Source organism: Heteronotia binoei, chromosome 6 (genome assembly GCF_032191835.1).
Source record: "Heteronotia binoei isolate CCM8104 ecotype False Entrance Well chromosome 6, APGP_CSIRO_Hbin_v1, whole genome shotgun sequence".
NCBI classification, from domain to species: domain Eukaryota; kingdom Metazoa; phylum Chordata; class Lepidosauria; order Squamata; family Gekkonidae; genus Heteronotia; species Heteronotia binoei.
This window is the reverse complement of record NC_083228.1, coordinates 7,296,031-7,322,285: the sequence shown is the minus strand read 5'-3', so window position 1 is coordinate 7,322,285 and position 26,255 is coordinate 7,296,031. Positions and strand designations below refer to the sequence as shown.

Below are 26,255 nucleotides of genomic sequence, written 5' to 3'. Positions count from 1 at the left end.
CACAATAGTGTAGCAAGCCGTAGAGCGGAATTAACCACGCCGACCATGTCTCTCCCAGTTGTTGCGTCACGCTGTCAAACAGGAGAGATTATCCTGCCCCGGAACGTTCTGTCAACTGAGCTTTTAATCCAGCCCGGCCTTTCTCGTTGATTGCAGCCTTCACCACCGCTTGATCGGTCTTCACAAACAGGCATGCACAGAGATGACTTCATAGGAATAACAGGGAGGGCTCTGTTGGCACTGGGGAAACCAGAGGAGGCCGGGAGATGGTTAGGCCTCAATGCACACCCCAGTGGCACTCGAACAGGCCAGGACCTGCTGGAGCAGCTCGGTCTCCAAAATGACAAAGCGAAAGTCCAGATGTTGGAGTTAGTTCCTCGTTCCCTGAGCATGCCTTTCGGCGGCAGAGGCCCTGCTCTGGTTTCCGCTGCTTCCCGGCGAGTTGGAGCACGAGCCAAGCTTTCTCGGTCAGGGGGCCCAAACATGGATGCCCCCCCCGGGAACTGAGCCTTTAAGGCCCTGTGTTTGCTCAGGCATTTGAGGCTTTCTTCTTTCTTTCTCCCATTTTTCTACATAGGGTTGCCAAGTCCAATTCAAGAAATATCTGGGGACTTCGGGGGTGGAGCCAGGAGAGTTTGGGGGTGGAGCCAGGAGACATTGGGGGCGGAGCCAGGAACAAGGGTGTGACAAGCATAATTGAACTCCAAGGGAGTTCTGGCCATCACATTTAAGGACAGCACACCTTTTTAAATGTCTTCCTTCCATAGGAAATAATGAAGGATAGGGGCACCTTCTTTTGGGGCTCATAGAATTGGACCCCCTGGTTCAATCGTTATGAAACTTGGGGGGTACTTTGGGGAGAGGCACTAGATACTTTACTGAAAATGTGGTGCTTCTACCTCAAAAAACAGCTCCCCCAGAGCCCCCGAAACCTCCAGATCAATTCCCCATTATACCCTGTGAGAATCAATCTCTACATAGGGAAAAATGAAGTGCTCAGCAGACGTTTCCCTCCCACCCCCACCCCGTTTCTGGCAACTCTGAAGCGAGGGATTGGCCTCTCTACTCAAGAGTTGCAGCCAACCTCTTCAAAGTAACACAGACACCCCATCCCAAGAGGAAGCCTTTCATTCGGAGACCCCAGAGGGGGAAAGTCACATGGTCCTCTGGGGGTGGGGCCTCCCCTGCCGGCCAGCTGACTGGGGGCGGGAAGGAGCCTGGGAAAGCAGAAGAACCCCCGCTGGGACCTGGGGATTGGCAAGCCTATTTCAACATCACTTCTGGATTTGTAGGCCATGCTAATATAAAGGGTTTTTTTCTCCTCTCTATATAGTTGTACAAACATTTGCCTTGACCTGGATAGCTCAGGCCAGCCTAGGGTTGCCAATCCCCAGGTGGGGGCAGGGGATCCCCTGGTTTGGAGGCCCTCCCCCCGCTTCAGGGTCATCAGAAAGTGTGTGTGGGGGGAGGGAAATGTCTGCTGGACAGTCCATTATTCCCTATGGAGACCAATTCCCATAGGGTAGAATGGTGAATTGATCTGTGAGTATCTGGGGCTCTGGAGGGGGCTGTTTTTTGAGGTAGAGGCACCACATTTTCAGCATAGCATCCAGTGCCTCTCCCCAAAATACCCTCCATTTTTCAAAAAGATTGGACCAGGAGATCCAATTCTGCGATCCGCAAAAGAGAGTGCCCCTATCCTTCATTATTTCCAATGGGGAAATATCCCTTTAAATGTGATGGCCAGGACTTTGGAGTTCAGTTCTGCTTGTCACAACCTTGCTCCTGGCTCCACCCCCAATGACTCCTGGCTCCAGCCCCAAAGTCTCCTGGCTTCACTCCCAAAGTCCCCAGGTATTTCTTGAATTGGACTTGGCAACCCTGGGCTAGCTTGATCTTGTGAGATCTCAGGAGTGAAGCAGGGTCAGCCCTGGTTAGGACTTAGGCAGTAGACCACCATTTTTCTCCCCAGTTGAGACTCCAGGCAGCTTTCAGAACATTCTTCCTTCTTCCGTTCTGCCACAACAACAGCTCTGCGAGGTAGGCTGGGCTGAGAGTTTGTGGTGGGTCCAAGGTCACTCAGCAAGCAGGAGTAGGGATTCAAACCCGGATTGCCCAGGGTTCTAGTTTGCCGCTGTGTCCTTCGTGGCACAAGGATTCTATTCATCTCTTGCCTTGAACTTCCTCTAGGGTCATCAGTTGTCTGTGACCGTAAATAAGGCTTGAAGTCAAGAACAGAGTTTGTGCAGCAGCTTGAATAAAAAGAGGGAGGCATGATTGAGAGGACTCTGTGGTTCTGTGCTTGAAGAAAAAGAATACCTACCAGTGTTCTTGGTGACCTGGAGGGGGGGAAAAATCCAGCCTGGTTCAAAAGAGGCTTAATGAGATGTTATTCACCAGGCAGTGTTATTTACCTCTTTGCCCTGAAAAGCTGCAGTAGCCCATTTCCACACATTAAACCACTGTTAAAGGGACAGGACATCTTTTTCTTCACATTGATGGCAACCCAACCTAGCCCTTGGGAAAGGGAAGAGAGCATTGATGCAGAATTAAGGAGGACATCTGGTCATCAAGAGCAACAAGGAAGCATAAATGATTAGAAATGGAAAAGAATGCAGTTGCAGAAGATTAATTGCCTTGAATTGCACACTGGGTCAGGTTGGCAAAACCCGAGACTTCTAACAAATTCTGGCGCAAACACGTTGGCAGTAAGGTTGACACATTTATATTGTGTGGGGATGCTTCAGGATTCCCTGGCTGCCTTGGTCTGCTGAGGATGCACTTGAGATTGGCCTTGTTCTCATTTTCCATGACAGCAAGAACAACAATTTGATACTGGACAACAATTGGTCACAAAGTCTGTAGCCTTCTGCGCCCCCTTTTCAGTATCTATGTGTGTGTGTAGTGGCAGCAATGCAAGTTTCAGTCAGACCTGTTTCAGTTGGGACAACTTTGTGTATGAAAAGCACATAACATCCACACACTATTTTATATGAATTCGTTGATTGGTGTTTTTATATATACAATAGGAAACCCATCTCTCTCTCTCTCTCTCTCTCTCTCTCCTTCCTTCCTTCCTTCCTTCCTTCCTTCCTTCCTTCCTTCCTTCCTTCCTTCCTTCCTTCCTTCCTTCCTTCCTTCCTTCCTTCCTTCCTTCCTTCCTTCCTTCCTTCCTTCCTTCCTTCCTTCCTCCCTCCCTCCCTCCCTCCCTCCCTCCCTCCCTCCCTCCTGGAAAAGTTTGCATCAATCATCTGAAATGGCAGTCTCGCATATGGAGAAGAAGAACTTGTGTAACACTGTCTCTCCCAGTACACAAGGTGGAAATGCCAAAATCATGTTGACTGAAAAGGACTTCATTAAACTGCAGTCATTTTGCATGAATAGTCTGTCTCTGCTGGAGTGAGTTCAGAGCATTTGCAATGTCTAATGTCCCTTTTGATATCCTTTCTTCTCCCTTAGATCCTCCATCATCGGGTGATGATGAAGATGATGACGATGAATCTGAAGATGGAGGTAAATGTCTGGGCTTTGGGACAGGCATTCGATTGACCCTCAGCAGTGCTCATAACATCTGAAACCTGCATTTAATTCACAGGATTTTCACTTTTTTTAAAAACTGTAGATTATTGGACTGAATGGCTCATTTTTTTGGGGGGGGGGGGGGTGAGGCAGTGCTATCATTTGTTTGTTCTATGAAGGTGGTATTCCAACAGGGTGATACTGTGTGAAAAAGCTGGCTTGGAATTGTCTCCAGAGAAGCCCTCCCTTCTCAAACTTCTTTTTGCACTTGACCTACAGCTAGGGTTGCCAGCTCTGGGTTGGGAAATTCCTGGAGATTTTTTTTTGGGGGGGGGGGTGGAGCCTAAGGAAGGCAGGGGAGGGGAAAGAAGTGGCTTGATACAGTCTGCCTCTGCCTCCCGCTCCTGGTATTCCATAGGGTCCACCTTCCAAAGCAGATGTTTTTTCCTCTGGGAAACTAATCTCTGTTACCAGGACTAGTTTTAATTCCAGAAGATCTACAGCCCCCACCTGGAGACTGGTATATGGGAGAACACTCTGTGAGAGCTTTAATTAATATATATTGAAAACAATATTTTAAACAGTATTTTAAATCACAATATTTCCACATTAATTTAAAATTATTTCACAGTCCATTTTGCAATATATAATGTTTTTCATCTTTTGTAGGACTTCCTGAAGTCCAATGCACCAATGCAGGTGTGATTGTAGTTCCCTAACTGGTGTGGCTGCAGCTGCTTCTGTCCATTTTCAGAGAATCCTTCCTCAGGCAGCTCACCGAGGGATACAGTTTCAACTTGGCTCTGCTCTGCTTCTCTCCAGGGATCAAGCACGGCTCCACACTTCTTTTTGTCTTTCGCTTCCTCTGAAAGGGCCACACTTCTCTTTGTCCTTCGCTTCCTTTGAAACGAAATAAGCAGAGCAGAGCCAAATTGAAACTGTATCCCTTGGTGAGCTGCCTGAAGAAGGATTCTCTGCAAGTGGACAGAAGCGACAATCCAGTTGCAGCCACACCAGTTGGGGAACTACAATCACACCTGCATTGGCATGTCATGCACACGCACACCCCTTCTGGAAGGTGGTCTTCCAGTTTATGGCTGGGTTCTGACTTGGAGAAGGAAGCTGCCCCCCCAAAGGCAGCAGAGGGGGACTGAGAGAGGACTTTTCTGCCATTCAGTACGTCCTCCTCGCTATAGTTTGAGAGGCTTGAAGCTAAGTAGGGTTGCCAAGTCCAACCCCAGAAATATCTGGGGACTTTGGGGGTGGATCCAGGAGACTTTGGGGGTGGAGCCAAGTCCAACCCCAGAAATATCTGGGGACTTTGGGGGTGGAGCCAGGAGACACTGGGGTGGAGCTGGGGGGAGGGGGGGAAACGGTGCCGGGGAGCGTGGTGAGCCGCCCCGTCTCGGAGCGGGCGACGCCGCTGCGCAGCTGCCGCCACTTCTCCGCTCGCAGTGGCTGCTCCTCCGAGATGGGCTCAGCCTTGGAGGAGCAGCCACAGCGAGCAGAGAAGAGGCGGCGCTCTGCCTTTGGGGTGGAATCGGAGGGGGTGGGTAGAGGCGGGCTGTGGGCGTGGCGAGCCGCGAGTCCGGGTCCTAGAAGGGCCCGGATTCGCGGCTCGCCATGCTCCTGGCCTGCCTCACCCTCCCCTTCTCTGGTTTTGCCTGCGCTGCTCTTGGCTGCTCCTCCGAGATGGGCTCAGCCTGGGCCCATCTCGGAGGAGCAGCTGCGGTGGGTGGGGAGGGGGGCGGCAGCGGCGCGGTGGCCTCGCCTGCTCCAGGATTGGGCGGCTCGCCATGCTCCCCGTTGCCATTTCCCCCCTCCCCCCGCTTCCGTTTTTTTTGGGGAGCGGGGGAAGAGGGTGGAAATCCTGGGGTCCCCCGCCAGGGCGGGAGGGTTGGGAAGCCTAAAGCTAAGAGAACAAGAACTGTCAATTCCCCTTCTCCTTTGTTGTGCTGGAAAACAGTTCAACCCTTCGCTACCTTCTTCCAGGGCCAGCCTGGCACAAGAGTGTCTTTCAGGCCATTTGGCTTGGGGTAGGCACTGTACTTTTTTCCCTTTGGAAGGAGGCCGGGTTGAGCTTCCAAAGCACCAGGATTTGTAGTCTCAACTGGAAACTGGCACAAAAGAAGGGAAGCCTATTTCAATTGGTCAATTCAAACATTCAGTTTTATTGGTACCATCCTAGCTGAGCCAATAAAATGCAGTCAACAGAGACAACACAGAGAAGAGAATAAAATCCTACAGTAGAAATTCTACAGCCTTGTTTAAGTTCCACATGCCTAGTTAATAAAAAGATCATCCTCTTGGAGAGGCGTGACAAGTGGAGTGCCTCAAGGATCTGTCTTGGGACTGTTTTGTTCAACATCTTTAGAAATGATTTGAATGAAGGAATAGAGGGTTGTCAGATCGTCCTGGGACAGGAGTCCCCAACCTTTTTGAGCCGGTAGGCACATTTGGAATGCTGACACAGCATGATGGGCACAGCAACAAAATGGCTGCCATAAAATGGCTGCCCCAGGAGGTGGAACCAGCTGCAAAATGTTTACCACATCTTACCCTGTTTCACAGTGCAGATCCTTGTGCTGTGGTGGCAGGTTCTGCCAAAGCAACATTTTAAAAAATCTGCACAGCCAATCAGACGTCTTGCTGGGCAAAAGCTCTTCCTGACCCCACTCACTTCCTAAAAACGCTCCAGAAAAGGTGTTGGCTGGTGCCATGGTGCCTAGAGACACCACATTGCAGACCCCTTGTTTAGAAAATTGGATAAGATTTGGGTGGGGAAGCATTTTTAAATGCCAAAGGAATTTGGGGGGCTATTTTAGTTTTATGCATATTATCGTGTGTATTAAAAGGCATGCACACAGCTGCCTGAAGCTGCTACTGTTAAGCACTCCAAGGGAAAAACTAGGGTTAGACCTGGAAGTAATGGAACAGTAGGTGTAGCTGAAACGCCAAATAAAAACTTTAAACAGTAGCACAGCCTCACCAGTAACTCCACAGAATTAGCATGGATCAATAACATAGCCGACAGTGGCACGAAATTGATCTGGGAAAAATATTCAAAATAAATGACCATTTTAATGCCCATTTCTGAAAATGAAACCTCTGCTTGTCTCTTGTGTTGCGAAGAAATGTGTATTACGGTTACGTCAAAGGATGAGAATGAGCTCTCAACAGAAAACAGCAATTAAGTCCATGTACCGACGAGTGATTTAAACCATCACCGTTGAGTCTGAGCAGAGTGGAGATAAACGAAGAATGTACGCATGAACGCTTGGCCGGCGTCTCCCTGTTTTGGGGCCACGGCTCCTCTGAACACTTGAGACGGAGTGGTTAGCAAGTATCAGAGACACAGAATCGGCACGCCTGATTGACCCCTGCTATGCTTGTGCCGCCCCTGCCCTCACGGCTGCTAAACCAGATTGGCAGGATAAGTTTGCGCACAGCACATTGAGGGGGCTGCTGAACCAGACTCCTCATGCTTTGCCTAGCCCAGGAGGAAGGATTTTTCTTCAAAACATTTGCTGTGTTGTACTGGAGAATCTGTAATAATCTGTTAAGAAATGCCCTTGGGTTCTGCTTGGTTGACCCCCGGGTATTTGTTGTTGTTCTCTTTTTCTTTGAGTGAGAGCCATTTTGTCGGTGGAGACCTCGCTGCAGTTGCATTCAAAAGATCTGAAGTCTCCCAGCCTGGTGCCCTTGGGTACCATGGTGCTTGCAGGCACCTTTCCTGGTGCCCACCAAGTGCTCTTAGAAAGTCGGCAAGGCCTAGTAGGGCTTTTGCCCAGGAAGGCTTCTGATTGGCCACTGGAGAACTGCGGGACCTTGTTCTGTTCCGCAGGGCCTGTAAGACGACCCTCTTCCGGCTAGCTTACACCTAGCTTGAGAACTCAATGTAGCTTGCCAGATTTCTTCTTATATATATTTGGAATATTTATTAATTTTTAAGGTTTTATCTGTTTTAAATGTTTAATTGTTTCCATGTTTAAATATTGTTTAATTTTTATGCCGGATCTATTGTTGGAAGCCGCCCTGAGCCACTTGTGGGAAGGGCGGGATAGAAATTCTAAATAAATAAATAAATTGACTGTGAAAGTATTTAAAATTGCTGTCTTGGCAACAACTGCCATCGCAGCACAAGAATCGTCGCTGTGTGACTGAAGGCAAGCTGCGGAAGCCATTTTGTGACTGGCTCCACCTCCCGCGGCAGCCATTTTGTGGCCACGCCCACCACTCCGTGCTAGAATTCCAAAGGTGCCCACAAGCTCAAAAAGATTGGGGACCAGTGCAGTAGACAGTCGACATTGTGTGTTTCTACAACGGCTCTCTTTATGTTGTGTCTGCAGCTGCCCCTTACTGGACACGTCGGGAGAGGATGGAACGGAAGCTTCTGGCGGTACCTGCTGCAAACACAGTTCGCTTTCGTTGCCCGGCAGCAGGCAATCCCTCTCCTTCCATACACTGGTTGAAAAATGGCAGAGAATTCAGAGGAGAACACCGGATTGGGGGCATCAAAGTAAGGCTGACCTTGATGTCGGACCATTCTTCAATTTCCCATTTCTTTAACCTCCAGAACTGACACCTTTTAGAGGAAGGCCATTTGTTGAGAGAGAAGGGTGCATGATTTGCCCATGAAAGGTCCCAGGTTCAGTCACTGACTTCTCCAGTTGAGGACTTCTGGTAGAAACTCTGGGAATGTCCCCTCCTGAGTTAGCGTGAGCTAGCTCACAGATTTTTAGCCTCCAGCTCACACATTTTGGTTTTAGCTCAGGAAGGATGGCCCCAGAGCACACCAATTGATGCAGGAGCTCACCACTTGAATGCCAGTAGTTCAAAAAGTAGAATTTTTTGCTCACAAGACTCTGCAGCTTCGAGGGCATTGCACCCTACCGAGGTCCCTCCCCTCCCCAAACCCCGCCCTTCTCAGGCTCCACCCCCCCCCCCCCCCCAAATCTCTAGGAATTTACCAACCCAGAGCTGGCAGCTCTGCTTGTAGGAGATTTCCCTGTTGATACGGTCAGTGCTCCTGTTGAAGCCCAAATTGACATCTGGAATGAGGAAATGACCTGGGCTGTTGATGTGGTTGCTTCCAGGTGCTCTCTCTTGGGTGTTAAGAGCCCAAGCAATTCCTTGGGTTCCACAGGGGCTCTAGGTGATGAAAAGGCAAGGAAGGAGCTCATTCTTACTCCATGCTAATGATGGCAGCGAAGACACAATATTTCTGTGCCACAACTAGCATGGAGTAAGAATGAGCTCCTTCCTTGCCTTTTCATCACCCAGAGCCCGGTGTAGGCCTGTAGAATTCTTTTGGGCAGTCAGGGGCCTCCTGGTTTCTGGCCTTCAGGAGGCAGAGGAGGCTGGCTCGCTGGCCTGCTGTGGCCATTTTGCTGAACACTTTGCAGCAAAAATCTCTCCTATCCAACTCGGATTCTGCATTAGCAGTGACGGGGTCTGGTGGTGCCAGGATGCCAACTTGTCCAGTTGTATGGGGCAGTTTTTGGTTTTTGCGGTCTGAGGATGTGGACGGTATCCTTGAAGGTTTGAGGCCTATCTTGGATTGTAAGGGCCAGCAGAACAGGTATGTTTTCAGTGTTATTGGTAGATTCCTACATTTGGTTTTTGAACCACCTTCTGAACTTCTGTTGCATAATTCCTACTGGTGCTTTCCATATTGCCAAATTCTAACATGCAGCGAAAACATGTCAGGTTTATTGTTGTGCAACCTGTACATTGTGTTGTGTTTATATAACCCCGCTAAATTAGTTTTTGCTGCCAGAGATCCAGTGCAATAGGCATTCTAACTTTTAAGACTGTTTTCTTTAAGAGCATGTTTGCCATCTAAAGCAAATTCAAAGTATTATTCTGATGAGCATGCTTGCTGTGCCTTGATATTCTTGTGGTGTCTGACCATTCCTCAAGCGGTAGAAAAAGGGGGGGGGGGGTTGTGCTCTGCATCCCTACCCCACCATAGCTGGGTTTTGAAATTGTAAGACAGCCCAGCTGAGGGGGGGAAATGACCTAGAGGTTCAGTGTCCCTTCAGTCCACACACAGTTGGACACAACGCTGAATCAGATTCTGGTCCACCAAGGTCAGTACCTAGGGTTGCCAAGTCCAATTTAAGAAATATCTGGGGACTTTGGGGGTGGGGCGAGGAGACTTTGGGGGTGGGGCCAGGAGACTTTAGAGGTGGAGCCAAGATCAAGGCTGTGACAAGCATCATTGAACTCCAAAGGGAGTTCTGGCCATCACATTTAAAGGGACGGCACACCTTTTCAATGCCTTCCTTCCATAGGAAATAATGAAGGATAGGGGCACCTTCTTTCGGGGCTCATAGAATTGGACCCCCTGGTCCAATCCGTTTGAAACTTGGGGGGTATTTTGGGGAGAGGCACTAGATGCCATACTGAAAATTTGGTGCATCTACCTCAAAACACAGCCCCCCCAGAGCCCTAGATACCTGCGGATCAATTCTCCATGATTTTCTATGGGAATAAATCTCCATATGGAATAATAGAGTTCCTAGCAGACATTTTCCTCCCCTCCCCCCGCTTTCTGATGACCCTGAAGCGGGGGGAGGGCCTCCAAACCGGGGGATCCCCTGCCCCCACCTGGGGATTGGCAACCCTATCAGTACCGTCTGCTCAGCTTGGCAGTGGCTCCCTAGGGCAGGGGTGTCGAACTCATTTGTTATGAGGGCTGGATCTGACATAAATGAGACCTTGTTGGGCCGGGCCATGTTGGGTTGGGCCAAGCCATGCTGGGCCATGTCTGTACCTATTTAAGATTAGGTAGCAAAGATATAAATTTTATAAAGAACACAGACAAACCTAAAGATATATATTTTTAAAAAACATAAAACAAGCTTAAAACGTTAGCACTCATTGGTTTCAAAAATGCTTTCTTTGTATTTCTCCCATGGGATCCAGGGAACTGGGCAAAGGAAGCGCTGGCTCTTTCCTTCCTTCCCCAGGGGACTGGGGGTGGGGAGCCTCAGCCAATAGAAGGAATAGAGGCTTGGTTCAGTAGCTCTGCTGTGCAATTGAGAGAGGCTGGCAAAGCAAGCTATTCCTTTGCTCTTCCTCCCCAAGGGAGGAAGACTCAGCCAACGGAGAAAATAGAGGCTTTGCTCTGTAGCTTCTGTGCAATTGAGCAAGCCTTGCAAAGCAAGCTGTTATGCAGAAGGAAGCAAGTTGTAGGGAGAAGGAAGCAGATGACAGCCAGTTGCTTGGGGGCCTGATAGGAGCCTTCCCTGGGGCCTGATGTGGCCCCCGAACTGCATGTTTGACACCCCTGCTCTAGGGTCTCAGGTTGAGGTCTTTCGCATCACTTCCTGCCTGAGGTTTTCAAATGGCAATGCTGCCAAGGATGGAACCTGGGACCTTCTGCACGCCAAACAGATGCTCTGCCAAGTTTGAATCCAATGGCACCTGTAAGATCAACAAAGTTCTATTCTGAGTATAAACTTTTGTGTGCGTGCCCACTTCTTCAGATACATTGAAGCAGAAATCACCAACCGCGTATAGGTAGTGGGTGAGGAGGATGTTGCCAGGAAAGGGCCAGTTAGAGCTAAGATTGGTTTAAGGTTGTTCTTAAATGTGCCACTGGACTCCTGCTTTGTTCTGCTGCTTCAGATCAACATGGCTACTCACCTGTCTTCATGGAAATGTTCTACCACTGAGATACAGTTCCTTCCCCCACAAAAAAGTGACCCAGTAAGAATGCTGCTATTCACATGATCCTCAAGAAACTGCCATATACTGAATCCAATCCTTGATCTGTCAAGGTCAGCATTGTCTACTCAGACTATCTCCAGCATCTGAGCCAGTTTGGTGTAGTGGTGAAGTGTGTGGGCTCTTATCTGGGAGAACCGGGTTTGATTCCCCACTCCTCCACTTGCACCTGCTGGAATGGCCTTGGGTCAGCCACAGCTCTCTTATCTGGGAGAACCGGGTTTGATTCCCCACTCCTCCACTTGCAGCTGCTAGAATGGCCTTGGGTCAGCCAGAGCTCTCTTATCTGGGAGAACCAGGTTTGATTCCCCACTCCTCCACTTGCAGCTGCTGGAATGGCCTTGAGCCAGCCATAGCTCTCTTATCTGGGAGAACCGGGTTTGATTCCCCACTCCTCCACTTGCACCTGCTAGCATGGCCCTAGGTCAGTCATAGCTCTGGCAGAGGTTGTTCTTGAAAGGGCAGCCGCTGTGAGCCCTCTCCAGCCCCACCCACCTCACAGGATGTCTGTTGTGGGGGAGGAAGGGAAAGTAATTGTAAGAGAGCCAATTTGGTGTAACGGTTAAGTGCGAGAACTCTTATCTGGGAGAACCGGGTTTGATTCCCCACTCCTCCACCTGCACCTGCTGGAATGGCCCTGGGTCAGCCATAGCTCTGGCAGAGGTTGTCCTTGAAAGGGCAGCCGCTGTGAGAGCCCTCTCCAGCCCCACCCACCTCACAGGGTGTCTGTTGTGGGGGGAGAAGATATAGGAGATTGTAAGCCACTCTGAGTCTCTGATTCAGACAGAAGGGCGGGATATAAATCTGCAGTTCTTCTTCTCATCCACTCCTTCCTGATCCTTTTAACTGGAGATGCTGGGAGATTGAACCTGGACCCTTCTGCATGCCAAGCATAGGCTTTTCCGCTGATGCTCTACCACAGCCCTCCTTCAGTTCTCCCCTACAGCAGCCACCCCCATGCTTGCATCATCTCAGAAACACTGAGAGTTGCACTTTCAGAGAACATAGACTTTTCTAGGTTGTTAGTACAAGGCCAAAGGAACCAAGGAAGGCATCTTGCGTTCAGTATTTGGACACCCAGTGTGGGCACGACCTCAGCCCGTCATTTTTAGAAGAATGAAGTTCATTCAGACATTCTTGCAGGTCATGAGACATGAAGAGAGGAATAGTCTCCCGAGTGAAGCATTTTCTGGCCAGATGCCATCTGAGGTACAAACATGTTTTACTTTAATGGCTCGCCGCAAAGATTCGTACACTGTGGACATTGTGCCGCGGCAGTCATGTGCACAGGAAAATCAAGCTGCCGTTGTGGATACAGCCATATATATTTCACGCTCCATGACATTTTATGACTTTTAAATCATTATATCTAATCCTGAACATGGCCCAAAATGCAGGTAAAAAAAACAGGTAGAACAAGGCCACGTACAGAGAACTGGGAGTTTCCTGTGGACCTCAGTGAGCCTCCCCAGGTTTCCAGAAAAGTTTGAAAAGTGAAAAATAAGGTGACAAGGATTTACAAATTCCCAAAATTAAAGGAAAAAAAGGAGCTCTCATGAGGTAAGTCATGACAACAGCCGCCATCCTGGGGGTTGCCTAGCAACCATCAATGGCTGAGAGGTGGGGGAGTTATTTCCAGTTTTTGCTGTTTCATATGCACAGAATACTTCATGTGGAGCAGCAAAAGCGGAGATACCGCCTCCCCCCCCCCCCCCGCTGTTTCCATGCTTCTCCTTTCGAGCCCATTTGGGTTATCTTTTATATTTAGGGTTGCCAAGTCCAATTTAAGAAATATCCGGGGACATTGGGGGTGGAGCCAGGAGACTTTGGGGGTGGAGCCAGGAGACATTAGGGGTGGATCCAAGATCAAGGCTGTGACAAGCATAATTGAACTCCAAAGAGAGTTCTGGCCATCACATTTAAAGGGACGGCACATCTTTTCAATGCCTTCCTTCCATAGGAAATAATGATGGATAGGGGCACCTTCATTTGGGGTTCATAGAATTGGACCCCCTGGTCCAATCCTTTTGAAAATTGGGGGGTATTTTGGGGAGAGGCACTAGATGCTGTGCTGAAAATTTGGTGCCTCTACCTCAAAAAACAGCCCCCCCAGAGCCCCAGATACCCGTGGATCAATTCTCCATGATTTTCTATGGGAATAAATCTCCATAGGGAATAATAGAGTTCCTAGCAGACATTTTCCTCCCCTCCCCCCGCTTTCTGACGACCCTGAAGCGGGGGGAGGCCCTCCAAACCGGGGGATCCCCTGCCCCCACCTGGGGATTGGCAACCCTATTTATATTTTAAAAGCCATTTCCTGCAGCTGCTTTGTGGTTGCAGGGAACCTAGGCCCAACTCATCAAAAGCCAGGACTCACAGTGAGATCCGAAGAACACCTTCCTGGGACTAAGCCTCACTGAATAGATCTGAGTAGGATTCTGAGTAGACCCTCCCTGAGTAGACCTCCCTAGACCCTCCGGGAGTGGCATAGTGGTGTAGATTAGCTTTGTGGGTGGCTGTGCTTTCAGGTTGCATGTGGAGCACTGAAACCTGGGGGAGACAGACCACCATAAGCAATTGCCAAAATCCACCCCTCAAACACTCATTTAGAAAGATCCAGGAGGGCAGCCGTGTTGGTCTGAAGCAGTTGAACAAAGCAGGAGTCAAGTTGCACCTTTTTGACCAACCAAGTTTTATTGAGAACGTCAGCTTTCGTGTGCTCTCTAAGCACACTTCATCAGACGAGGGGATCAGGTATTGTGGGTCTGAGCAACATTTGTCTCTTGCCTTTCATTTAGAAAGACAGCTTTTGGGCTAATTTATTTTCTTATATTGAAAAAAACCCAAAACCAAGAAGGGAAAAACCCACTGATATATACCAATATACAGAGCAGATATACAAAACAAACCAGTTTATTCAGTCACAAAATTTGTGTCTTGTCTTTCTGCCCTCACCAGGGCCACCCAGGTGGCTAACAGTTTGAAGCATACACGATAAAAATATTGTGTTAAAACCATTAAAGTCAACACCTCCTAAATACACATCATTAAAACAATCAAAAACAGAGCTAAAATATGTATGGAAACAGAAAAACAGCAATTAAACATTGGTTAGAAAGGAGGGATCACTAAGGGAGTGTAACAAGTCTTCACTTACAGTTTCAAGAGGGGACCGGATAAACATCTGGAGCAGAAGTCCAAGAGTGGCTATTAGCCACAAGATAGATCCAAGTGGGCAGCCGTGTTGATCTGAAGTAGTAAAACAAAATAGGAGTCAAGTTGCACCTTTAAGACCAACTTAGTTTTATTCAGAACATAAGCTTTCGTGTGCTCTCTAAGCACACTTCATCAGACAAGGAATCCGGCACAGTGAGCAAAGCCATATGTAGCTGGTAGTCAGTGACTCAGAAAGTAAACTGGTACAAATTTAAGATCCAATGACAGTATAGTAAAATTATCTGGTAGGGAGTGGTTTAGAATGCAAAATGGTACAAATTTAAGATCCAATGACAGAATAGTAAAATTAACAAATTGAGCAAACCTTTGATCTGAGAATCATGAGCATGCAAAAGCAATAAAACAGTAATATGTCAAAATGTGAGAGTGTCTGTTAATGGCTATATTGTATTAAGCCTGGGTCAAAAGGAAGGTATTTATATCTCAGAAGATTTCCCATCCAAGGTATAGATGGAACACTTCAGGTACGATCAAGCATGCAGTTTAATCATTTGTCTTCACTGTTCTCCAGTCATCGGGCTCCCCACTCTAATCCTTCTTCAAATTGGATTAATTTGCTACCTGGTCTATTCCAGTATTCTTCCAGTCATCCAGTTTCACCCTGTGGTTTTCGCTGTCTGAACCCTCCTGCTGTGATGTCAAGCCACTTATGGATGTCTGAACTCCTTCCTGGTTCAAAAGCTGTTTTGGAAGTCTGAGGCTTCCGCTTACGGTCTGCCATTTTCTTTTTAATTGGCAGTATGCACAGAACTGGAACTCTGCTCCCCTGATTTTTTTTCAACACTCACATGTTCACATGTTTCAGTGTTTGGATTGGCTCAGGAACCCACAAAGGGTCATTCTGGGCCAAACTTTTAAAGGGAAGTGTTGTATTACAGTGGCTGGACAGAGGTGGAAATAGTCCCTACTTTGCACAACCATGTTTCTTATGCTGGAATTTATTTCTCTGTGTGATGTCAGGGGAAAGTGAGGTGGGAAAATGAGACTTTGCATTAAGAGCTGTCATTAGAGGGGTCTCCCAGCTTCGTGAGGAGAGTTTAGATCACTCTCTGGGGGGAGGAGAAAGTGCAGAATGAACTTCAGTAGTCCCACAGGAACATTGACATTTATAGGGTATGGCAGAGCTGTCAACTGACTGCTTTTGCACGTGTGTGAGGAAAAGTTTGCCTGATGCTTCTTGAGATGCTGAAAACCGACCTTATTTTGTAATTGTTTGGGTGTTGCTTCCCTTCACAGCTGCGGCACCAGCAGTGGAGCCTTGTCATGGAGAGTGTGGTTCCGTCTGACCGAGGCAACTACACCTGCGTCGTGCAGAATAAATATGGCCGCATTCAACATACTTACCAACTCGATGTTCTTGGTGAGTGCAATTTCCTTCTTGCTCGTTGGCAGGGGATTGGTGCATTGAAGGTGGAGCTGGTTCATTTATATCGGGGATCTCCAACAGGGTGCCCGTAGGTGCCATGGTGTCTGTTGACACCATTGCTAGTCCCTGCCAAGTGCTTTTAGAAAGTGGGCAGGACCAAGTGAGGCTGTTGCCTCTGACTGGCCACTGGAGATCAAATTGGCTATGGGATTAGAAGGCATCCTGGTAACCAGAGCCTCTGCCTGAAATGTGAAAGGGTTACTGTTAGAGTTATGCATAACTTTGTTCCTTGACATTTTGTGATTACCCCTGCCTTCTGCGGCAGCCATGTTGTGTTTGGCTCTCACTTCTGCAGCAGCCATTTTGTTGGTGTTCCCACCTCCTTGTGTCAGAATCCCGAAGGCGCCTGCAAGCTCAAAAAAGTTGGGGATCCCTGATTAATACTGATCACTGTTCCATAAAAGATTAACAGACCAATCAGGAAAACATGTGGAGCCAGTTCCCATGGCAACTGCCTCACTTCTAATGGTGCTTGACCATGAGGAAAGCAGTGGGCCAGACACCACAGCAATCGGGCCAGAGGTGGAAACCCAAAAAAGGCTGGCTGGGGTATGGGCCTCTTTGGGGCAACTTTTAATCCCAAATGAAAGAGAGCCAAGGAGGATCATCTCCTGAAGTGTCAAGACACAAGAGAAGGAGCAGGAAGAAAGAGGGAGAAGGCAATGTCAAGGATACAGGTGTGAGATCTCAAAAACTGGAGAGAACTCTGGACTGTGTCCTGGATTCCTCTTTTCTCCCACAGCATTGACTATTCCTTGCTCCAACAGTCAGCCAGCCCAATCCTCATTAAGTGTCTTTATGTAGTCAAAGGCTTTCATCGCCGGAGTCCATTGGTTGTTGTAGAAAAATCTTCAACAGCCCGAAAAATCTACAACAACCAATTAAGTGTCTTTCTTTCATAGAATCATAGAGTTGGAAGGGACTTCCAGGGTCATCTAGTTCAACCCCCTGTACAGTGCAGGGAATTCACAAATACCTCCTCCCCATGCCACATCTCCAGTGACCCCCGAGTTCTTTCTTTCTTTCTTTCTTTCTTTCTTTCTTTCTTTCTTTCTTTCTTTCTTTCTTTCTTTCTTTCTTTCTTTCTTTCTTTCTTTCTTTCTTTCTTTCTTTCTTTCTTTCTTTCTTTCTTTCTTTCTTTCTTTCTTTCTTTCTTTCTTTCTTTCTTTCTTTCTCTTTCTTTCTTTCTTTCTTTCTTTCTTTCTTTCTTTCTTTCTTTCTTTCTTTCTTTCTTTCTTTCTTTCTTTCTTTCTTTCTTTCTCCCTCCCGTCCATCGATCTGTCTGTCCGTCTGTCTGTCTGTCTGTCTATCTATCTATCTATCTATCTATCTATCTATCTATCTATCTATCTATCTATCTATCTATCTGTCTGTCTGTCTGTCTGTCTGTCTGTCTGTCTGTCTGTCTGTCTGTCTGTCTGTCTGTCTGTCTGTCTGTCTGTCTGTCTATCTGTCTATCTATCTATCTATCTATCTATCTATCTGTCAGTCATCTATCATCTGTCTGTCTGTCTGTCTATCTATTTGATTTATGAACATATGAAGCTGCCTTATACTGAATCAGACCCTTGGTCCATCAAAGTCAGTATTGTCTTCTCAGACTGGCAGCGGCTCTCCAGGGTCTCAAGCTGAGGGTTTTCACACCTATTTGCCTGGATCCTTTTTTGGAGATGCCGGGGATTGAACCTGGGACCTTCTGCTTCCCAAGCAGACGCTCTACCACTGAGCCACCGTCCCTCCCCTAATTTATATCCTGCCTTCCCCGCCGAAGCAGGCTCAGGGCGGCTCACAACATAAAATCCCACAAACAATTAAATTAATAAGTATTAAAATTACACATTCAGTAATTAAATAGATATGCAATGATTAAAACCGTTTATAATTAAAACCATCAAGGCTGAAGGTTGGAAATAAAGCAGAACAAAAAAATAAAGTGAATAAACCAGGAACTGCTCACTGATCTTATTCCTGCGTCTGCCAAAGGGAGCTTTGACCCTGCAAAACTTATCCCTATCCCACCCCCAAATCTTGTTGGTCTCTCAGGTTCTACTGGATTCGAATCTTGCTCTTCTACTGGAGACCATTATGGTTGCTGTCTGAAATTATTTCTACAGCATATTCCAACTTTACGTTTTGGGATTCCTCAACATGGAATTTACATTTTTGTTGGTGCTCCCCACACGTAGGGCTGTCTGGGGATTTCCCTCTCTTTCTAACAAGCTGTAATTATATGTGACAGAGAAAAATTCCTTTTGCCTTTGTTAGAAAAGTCACTGTGGCCTGTCTGGTGTTAGTTTTAATCTTACCAGCCCTGTGGGCAGCCACTGAGGCTTAGAAGGAAAATTCTAGAAGAGGGGTGGGGTCATCCTGATGGATCTGAATAGACAGGCTGCTTGCTGACAACACACATCACTGTGTCTTCTGTTAAAGTAGGCACGCCTGACTAGTTTTATTTATCATTTAAAACATTTAGGCCTTTCTGCCTTGCAGAACTCAAGACACTTGCACGTACAATGTGAATAAAACGACAGTTCTAAAAACACATGAAAAGCACAATTTAAAATCTTCAGTTAGGACTGCAAATAAAGAAAGACTAAATTTATCGAATCCAGTCCTAAATAAAACTGTCTTCAGCTGCCTCCTAATGATCAAAAGTGAGAGGGGCCGGGCGCACTTCCCTAGGGAGGCTGTTCCATCATTGTGGGGCTGCCACCGAAAAGGCCCTCTCTCATGTCTTTGATTGGTGGAACAGTCTGGAGGGCCACTCCCTGCAATCATACTTTCTTGTCAGGAATGAATGGGAGAAGTTGGTGTTCCCGACACATAAGGCCATCTGGGAATTCCCTCTCTTTCTGACAAGTTGTAGGCTGTAATTATATGTTCACTGAGAAAAATTCCTAGTTAATAGTTGTTTGGGCTTTTGTGCATACCACACTCCTCCACTCCTCCTTCCCGTATAGCGCACAGTGATGGAACCCCAGTTGGAAACCTAACACCAGCTGCTCATGCCATACAAAGACAGGTGTGTTCAAGCGGCCACATCACTTGGTTAGCTTTCTGGAAGAGTGTAATGTCTTTTCCCCAGTACATTCTTAAGCATTCTTGAGTAACACAAATACTTGGTTTGCTGGAAGGATGCTGGTGGGGGGGGGGGGCAGTTTCTCATGAAGTTCCAGGAAAGAGTAAACCTCCCCCTCCCTCCTCCCCCCCCTCTGATGTAGAAAGATCACCCCATCGTCCCATCCTCCAGGCCGGACTGCCTGCCAACCAGACAGTAGTGGTTGGAAGCGATGTGGAGTTCCACTGCAAGGTGTACAGCGATGCTCAGCCCCACATCCAGTGGCTGAAGCATGTGGAGGTGAACGGTAGCAAATACGGAGCAGACGGGACTCCTTACGTCACGGTTCTGAAGGTTGGTAACATGGCGACATTTCCTCTGCGTCGGCTGCACCGTAGAGGTGTTGGTCTGTGTTCTTGAGATATTTCAGTGATATCCAGAGCGTGTTGACTTTAAACGTGCATGCTTTAAACATGAGCAGTATCCGCAGATGGTCACGTGAACAAAACCTTTGACCGACAAAGCTGGTCTTTTAGAATGAGCCAGTTGGGAAACGCTACTTGATAAGAGTACCACTTTAATGGGTCACTGTTAGAATCCTGATTTGCCATCGTAATTGAGTTCCATACGACTCTCCATTCCAAAAGATTATATTATTATTATTTTAATAGATGTGGGGGTTTTGTTGTTGTTTCATGATATTTGATACATTGGTTAATAGTGAAAGAAATGAAATTGAGTATTTTGTTGCTTGATTAGAAAAACAAACGCCCACTTGGGAATGATGAATTCGGGACTTGGCATCTGTGAGCCTAAAGCCTGCAAGCGCCTGGAGAGTATATTGCATAAAGCAGAATATTAGTTCCTGCCTTTAAGGATCCTTATATGGCTATCAAAGCACAGCTTGGAATCTCTAAACATGAGAGGCAGCACAGTGTAGTGGTCAGAGTGTCAGGTTACAATCTGGGGGGCCCAGGTTTGAATCTGCCGTAGAACATCTGGCCAGTCACACCCTCTCAACCTAACCTACCTCACAGGGTTGTTGTGTGGACAAAATGGAGGAGAGAAGAGGCTAAAATAGAGAAGGGGAGAGGAGGGTGAAAATAAGGGGAAAGTGAGAGGGGGGGCTGTGGCTCAGTGGAAGGCTCTCTCTATTTCCACACAGAAGGTCCCAGGTCCCAGAAGTCCTTGGCATCTCCAGTTAAAAGGATCAGGCAGCAGGTGGTGTCCAACTGCAGGAGACCAGAATTTGGTGTCCAGCATTCACTTTGGATAGAGGGCAACACAAGGAACAGAGTCCGTTTGGTTTCTGTCCCCAGTAAGGTGATGGGTTTACAAAATCCATGGCTTATGAGAGAGAAAAATGCAGAATTCAGGCCATGGGCATGGCGTAGCTAACAATGAAAGATGGTTCAAGCAATGCCAATTGCAAGTCTGGGAAGAGAAAGTGGTCACTGACTGCTTTTGGGCAAACTAAAGAGACCAGGCTAGCCTAGTCTCATCAGATCTTGGAAGCTAAGCAGGGTTGGCCTGGCGAGCGCTTGGATGGGAGACCACCATGGAAGTCCAGGGTTGCTAAATAGAGGTAGGCAACGGCAAACTGCCACTTGCTTGGAAATTGTTCAGGGTCCCCATAAGCTGACTAAGACTTTCAACCACCACCTAGGAGGAAGAAAACCAAGAGGAATATTAGCAGTGTTCAGGTTATTTCTCAGCTGTACAAGGTCTTCGTTCTTCCTCCTTGCCAAAATAGTTGGTGAGAGGATGCAGTCTTTTCCAGATGTCTCATCCATCCATCCATCCATCCATCCATCCATCCATCCATCCATCCATCCATCCATCCATCCACCCATCCATCCACCCACCCATCCATCCATCCACCCACCCATCCAACCCATCCACCCACCCACCCACCCACCCACCCATCCATCCATCCATCCATCCATCCACCCACCCACCTAGCTACCATATAGGTAGTTAAGAGTGTCAGACAAGGATCTTGGGACCAGAGTTCAAGTACCATGTTCAAGTACCCATGTGCCATGGAAGCTCAGTGGGTGACCCTGGGTTAGCCATAGCTCTCGCAGGAGTTGTCCTTGAAAGGGCAGCTGCTGTGAGAGCCCTCTCAGCCCCACCCACCTCACAGGGTGTCTGCTGTGGGGGAAGAAGATATAAGAGATTATAAGCAGCCCTGAGTCTCTGATTCAGAGAGAAGGGCTGGGTATAAATCTGCAGTCTTCTTCAGTCACACTCTCCCTTACCTCCCAGAGTTGTAAGGATAAGATGAAAGACAAAAGAATGGGGCAAGCCACTTTGAGTCTCAATTGGGGAGAAAAAGGGGATTCAAGTGCATTTTAATTAGTTAAATAAATCTAGACCTATAAACAGTGCAATTTAGCTGCCCATTTCTTACAATGTCATAGGGTAAATATTCTTAAATTATTGTGTGCCTCATGACATTTTAAATAATGTTCTCCACTGATATGAGAGTAGTAGGAAGATAATAGTGTCGATTCAGTTAATGGATGAACTGCACTGAAATGGCTAAAATGCTAGATTTTTATTTTTTTTTGGCAATGCAAAGTTCTTTATTTTCCCAGCAGAAAAAATAACACGTTACATGAAATCTTGATCCTGCCAGCATTACCTTTTCCCTTACTTTAATTTGTGAACATTATTAAAAGAAACATTTGGGCAGCCAGAACAGCCAATTCCTGTTTCTATTTTAGCATTTTCATAGGCATATGAGTATAGTCAGTAACAAAAAGAGTTCACTGGATTCAGTTTGGTGTTAGCAAAATACCATCTCCTTGTTTAAGATCCCACTGAAGGCTCTTATATCTGGTCTGCAAGTGGAATTGCTGTTGAGTCAAAATCCAAATACTCTCTTGTTCTTTACCAGCCCTTAGAACTGGGGTTGGGCTGCTCTGCAACCAGCAAGACGATAAAGACAGACGGAACAAAGTCCAAAAGTAGTAGAGGCTGTAACAATAAAAATAGGTGTGTTGTGAAATGTACACAGATCAAATGCACTTTAATCCATACAGAAGTGACAGTAGAACATATTTTTCAGAGAAGAGCCTTGTTGATCTGCAGTGGATTCCACTAGCTCCCAGTGCAATCCTAAGAACATTTTCCTGGGAGTAAGCACCATTGAATAGACCTGAGTAAAATTAAGAGTAGACCTACGAAGAAGAAGGCAACTGCAGATTTATATCCCACCCTTCTCTCTGAATCAGAGTCTCAGAGCGGCTTATAATCTCCTTTATTTTCTTCCCCCACATCAGATGCCCTGTGAGGTGGGTGGGGCTGAGAGGGCTCTCACAGCAGTTGCCCTTTCAAGGACAACTCCTACAAGAGATATGGCTGACCCAAGATCATTCCAGCAGGTGCAAGTGGAGGAGTGGGGAATCAAACCGGGTTCTCCCAGATAAGAGTCCGTGCATTTAACCACGACACCAAAAGTGGCTTTCACACCAGCTGCCCTTTCAAGGACAACTCCTACAAGAGCTATGGCTGACCCAAGGTCATTCCAGCAGCTGCAAGTGGAGGAGTGGGGAATCAAACCCGGTTCTCCCAGATAAGAGTCTGCACACTTAACCACGACACCGTACTGGCTCTCTTAGGATTGATCTCTTAGTTGCAACTGACTTATGAAGACCCAGCAAGGGGCTTTTGAGGCACATGAGAAGCAGAGGTGGCTGACCATTGCCTTCTTCTGCAGAGTCTTCCCATCCGAGTAGAGTCTCCCATCCGAGTAGAAGAAGAAGACTGCAGATTTATACCCTGCCCTTCTCTCTGAATCAGAGACTCAGAGTGGCTTACAATCTCCTACATCTTCTCCCCCCACAACAGACACCCTGTGAGGTGGATGGGGCTGAGAGGGCTCTCACAGCAGCTGCCCTTTCAAGGACAACTTCTCCAAGAGCTACGGCTGACCCAAAGCCATGCCAGCAGGTGCAAGTGGAGGAGTGGGGAATCAAACCCGGTTCTCCCAGATAAGAGTCTGCACACTTAACCACAACACCAAACTGGCTCTCCAACCCTCCATTGTTTCCGAGATCTGGTGAGATCAGGCCTATGCCGTACCATTCTACATTCCATACTTGATAATACAATCTCACTGGGAAGCCAGGCTGTGCAAGCAAACTCTGAAAAATGCAGAAATGGAAATGAACCTCAGAATCAGACCTTAAACTGTAAAAGGGGATGAGAGGTGGACACAGCTTCTCTGTGAAATCTGTAGAATTAACGCATTTGAAACCCGCTGGTCTCTCTGGGTTTGTTTATGGATGTTCTCTTTGTGTTCAGAAAGCAAATGCAAGGTCCGGTAAGAAATATCAGTCTTGTCTGTCATACGAGTGATGGAGACGTGTTGTTTGGTTTTACTGAAGTTCAGGTTTCTGTCTATTCTGCAGTCTTGGATCAGTAAAAACGCTGAAGCTGATGCTAACCTAAATCTGTTCAGTGTGACAGAACAAGATGAAGGCGAATATCTATGTAGAGCCAACAATTTCGTAGGCAGAGCCGAAAAATCATTTTGGCTCAACATTCGCAAACCAGACCCAGGTAAATGCTAGACTCTGTCCCAAAGGCTTTGCAAAGGCAAGAAAGAGCTGTGGACGTTTTTAAGGCGCTAGCCATTTAAATCGCGATCCTTTTTTTTGTTTTCCACCCTGTCGGCTGATCTCATGTGCCTTGATTTGTGCTGCTTTGCTCGTCCTAATGAAATGCTTAAAAATTTAGACGCTTCGGAAAAATCCCCACATTGATGACTGTCGGCTAAAGTTGGCTTGGTCACCTTCCGTCTTGTGTTTGAGTGCTCGTAACAGCGTCGCATGCCCATGAGTGGACTGTTCATAACCATCTGACTTAGGGGTCCCCAAACTTTTTGAGCCTGCGGTCGCCTTTGGAATTCTGAAGTCGTGTGGTGGGCACAGCAACAAAATGGCTGCCCCAGGAGGCACAGCCTGTCACAAAATGGCTGCTGCAGCCAACCGCCAGTCACACAGTGCTGTGATGGCTGCTTCTGCCTAAGCAACATTTTTGAAAATCTGCACAGCCAATCAGATCTCCCATGGGCAACCAGAAGCCTTACGGGACAAAAGCCCCACCTGGCTCCGCCCACTTTTTGAAAACACTTGGGAGGTGCCAAGAAAGGTATCAGCGGGTACCATGGCAACCTCGGGCACTACGTTTGGGGACCCCTGATCTAAGCTGATTTCCCTTGTATGGGTGTTCAACCAACCAAGCTCTCTTAGGGCCAAACTAGATGGGACAGTGGCTGTGGGGCGAACCCACTGTTTTAGGGGAGATTTTAGCCATTTAAAAAATGGCCATGAGGGCCCAATCCTGATGAAACTGTTGCACAGTAGCAACAGGGGATCTGATTTACCCCCTCCCTGCAACTTTCGAAGGGGCTTGCAGCTGCCGTCACTTCTAGTTTGGCCTGTAGTAGTTCATATATTAGGAATCAGACACATTTTTTGTGTTTGCAACCTCCCCCCCCCATAATGTGTAGTTGTAATTGTCTGACCTCCCCCCTCTGGGATTCCCCTTTTCAGGCACCTTTTAGCTGTTGAGATGCCCTGTAACCGTTACAAACTCCATAAAAGGGAGAAAATGCCTTTAATGGAAGGCAATGTGAATGGAAAATACACCCCCCCCCCAATTTCACCCTTTTTGGCTATATTAATTCCTCACTGACCTGAACTGCACTTTAACCCTCACCTTTCCCCCTCACTCTCCTGTCCCCCCCACCCCCGCCATACTAACTGAGAGACAGTCACATTGTGGAGCAGATTTTTCGCCCCCCGACGCTTCCGCTTGCATGCCTCTCATTCGTGGGACAGAGTAAGAGCCTGGTGAATGGTACCTTTTCTTTTATTTTTGCGCACCTTCATTACTGTAGGGAACGAGGGAAAGCCGGTGACACCTCCGTAAATCGTTGTGATCCGCTTCTGAGATTTGCCTGAGCGTCTGTCTTGAGTGACCTTCTCTGGGACTTCGGCTTATTCGGTGTCTTTCCTTCCTTCTCTTTCTCCCTGTATTTTCTCCTCTGTAGACAGCAGGTGTTAACACAACGGATAAGGAGCTAGAGATTCTGTTCTTGCACAATGTCACTTTTGATGATGCTGGGGAATACACTTGCCTTGCTGGGAATTCTATTGGGTACACGCACCACACTGCTTGGCTGGCGGTACTACCAGGTACTTCTGCTCCTGACGGGCCTTCGTTTTTCCTCCTGAAGGAGGCTCTTAGTGTCTGCTTGAGAAACACGAGTTCCCAAGCTTCCATATATGTTGTTTTGTTCAGGCACTTTGTCAGATTTACACCGCGCCACTCCCTTGACAAGCAGGGCACGGGATGACTTCCGTCAAAGTAAAATAAAGTTCAATAAGCGGTCTTAAAAGCGATAACAATTTACATAAGAAAATGTAAAACCAGCTATGCAAATCTATTGAACGTGGCTGCATCTAACAACCCAGTGATAAAACCTGGGGTGGCCAAACTTGCTTAATGCAAGAGCCACCTGGAATAACCATCAGATGTTTGAGAGCCGCAAGGAAGGAAGGCAGGCAGGAATGAATGAAGGAAGGAAGACAAACAAATAGATGGGGAGGGAGGTGGAGGTGGAAAGAAAGCAACTTTAACTTTAAATGAATTTTCCGAGTTGCTGGCTGGCTTGGCTTGAATAAGTGATTTAAAGAGAGAAATGGCTCCTCCAAGACAGCCAAAGGGGCAGTGGAGGCTTTGAGAGCCACACAACATGTGTGAAAGAGCCGCTGCCGCATGTGGCTCCCAAGCCACAGTTTGGCCACCCCTGGATAAAATGATCCAATAGGAACTATACAGGAATTGAAGGACATACACAACGTTTAATTAAAAGCCTGTTGGCAGAGCTCTGTCTTGCAAGCCCTGCCGAAGCTAACTAGTCCCCACAGTGCACCCGTATTCTCTGATAAAGCTTTCCGCCAGGATGGGGCCATCACAGAGAAGGCCCTTGCTCTGGTGGAAGAGAGGGGAGCCACTCGAGGGCGGGGGACCACCAGAATATTGTGTGGTGAAGAATGCACGCAACATGGAGGATTGTAGCAGGAGAGGCGGTCCTTTGTTGAGGCAAAGGTGACGGCCTTCTGAGACTAAAAAGTCAAGCTCACCATTCTCGACATTTGCCGTTCAATATTCAGATGGCAGATTATAGTTTATTTCTCAAACCAGTGCAGAGCCTGTATTCCAGATGTTGGCTCTTCTGGCTAAGCAGTCTCCAAGGGCAGCGAG

The 26,255-nt window shown here is 47.4% G+C and overlaps 1 protein-coding gene across 6 annotated transcripts in view; it reads left to right on the top strand.

Moving 5' to 3' along the window:
• The window catches only part of FGFR3 (fibroblast growth factor receptor 3), a 69,227-nt gene that overhangs the window by 9,500 nt on the left and 33,472 nt on the right, over positions 1 to 26,255 (top strand). For 3 of the 6 annotated variants that reach the window (XM_060241010.1, XM_060241009.1, XM_060241008.1), the window contains exons 2-6: positions 3,460 to 3,519; positions 7,869 to 8,038; positions 15,727 to 15,850; positions 19,138 to 19,328; positions 25,039 to 25,183. In XM_060241010.1, the coding sequence (XP_060096993.1) occupies positions 3,460 to 3,519; positions 7,869 to 8,038; positions 15,727 to 15,850; positions 19,138 to 19,328; positions 25,039 to 25,183 (690 nt within the window). Of the gene's footprint in view, positions 1 to 3,459; positions 3,520 to 7,868; positions 8,039 to 15,726; positions 15,851 to 19,137; positions 19,329 to 23,392; positions 23,544 to 25,038; positions 25,184 to 26,255 lie in introns of all 6 variants that reach the window. The other 3 variants (XM_060241005.1, XM_060241004.1, XM_060241006.1) reach the window with 2 other exon arrangements.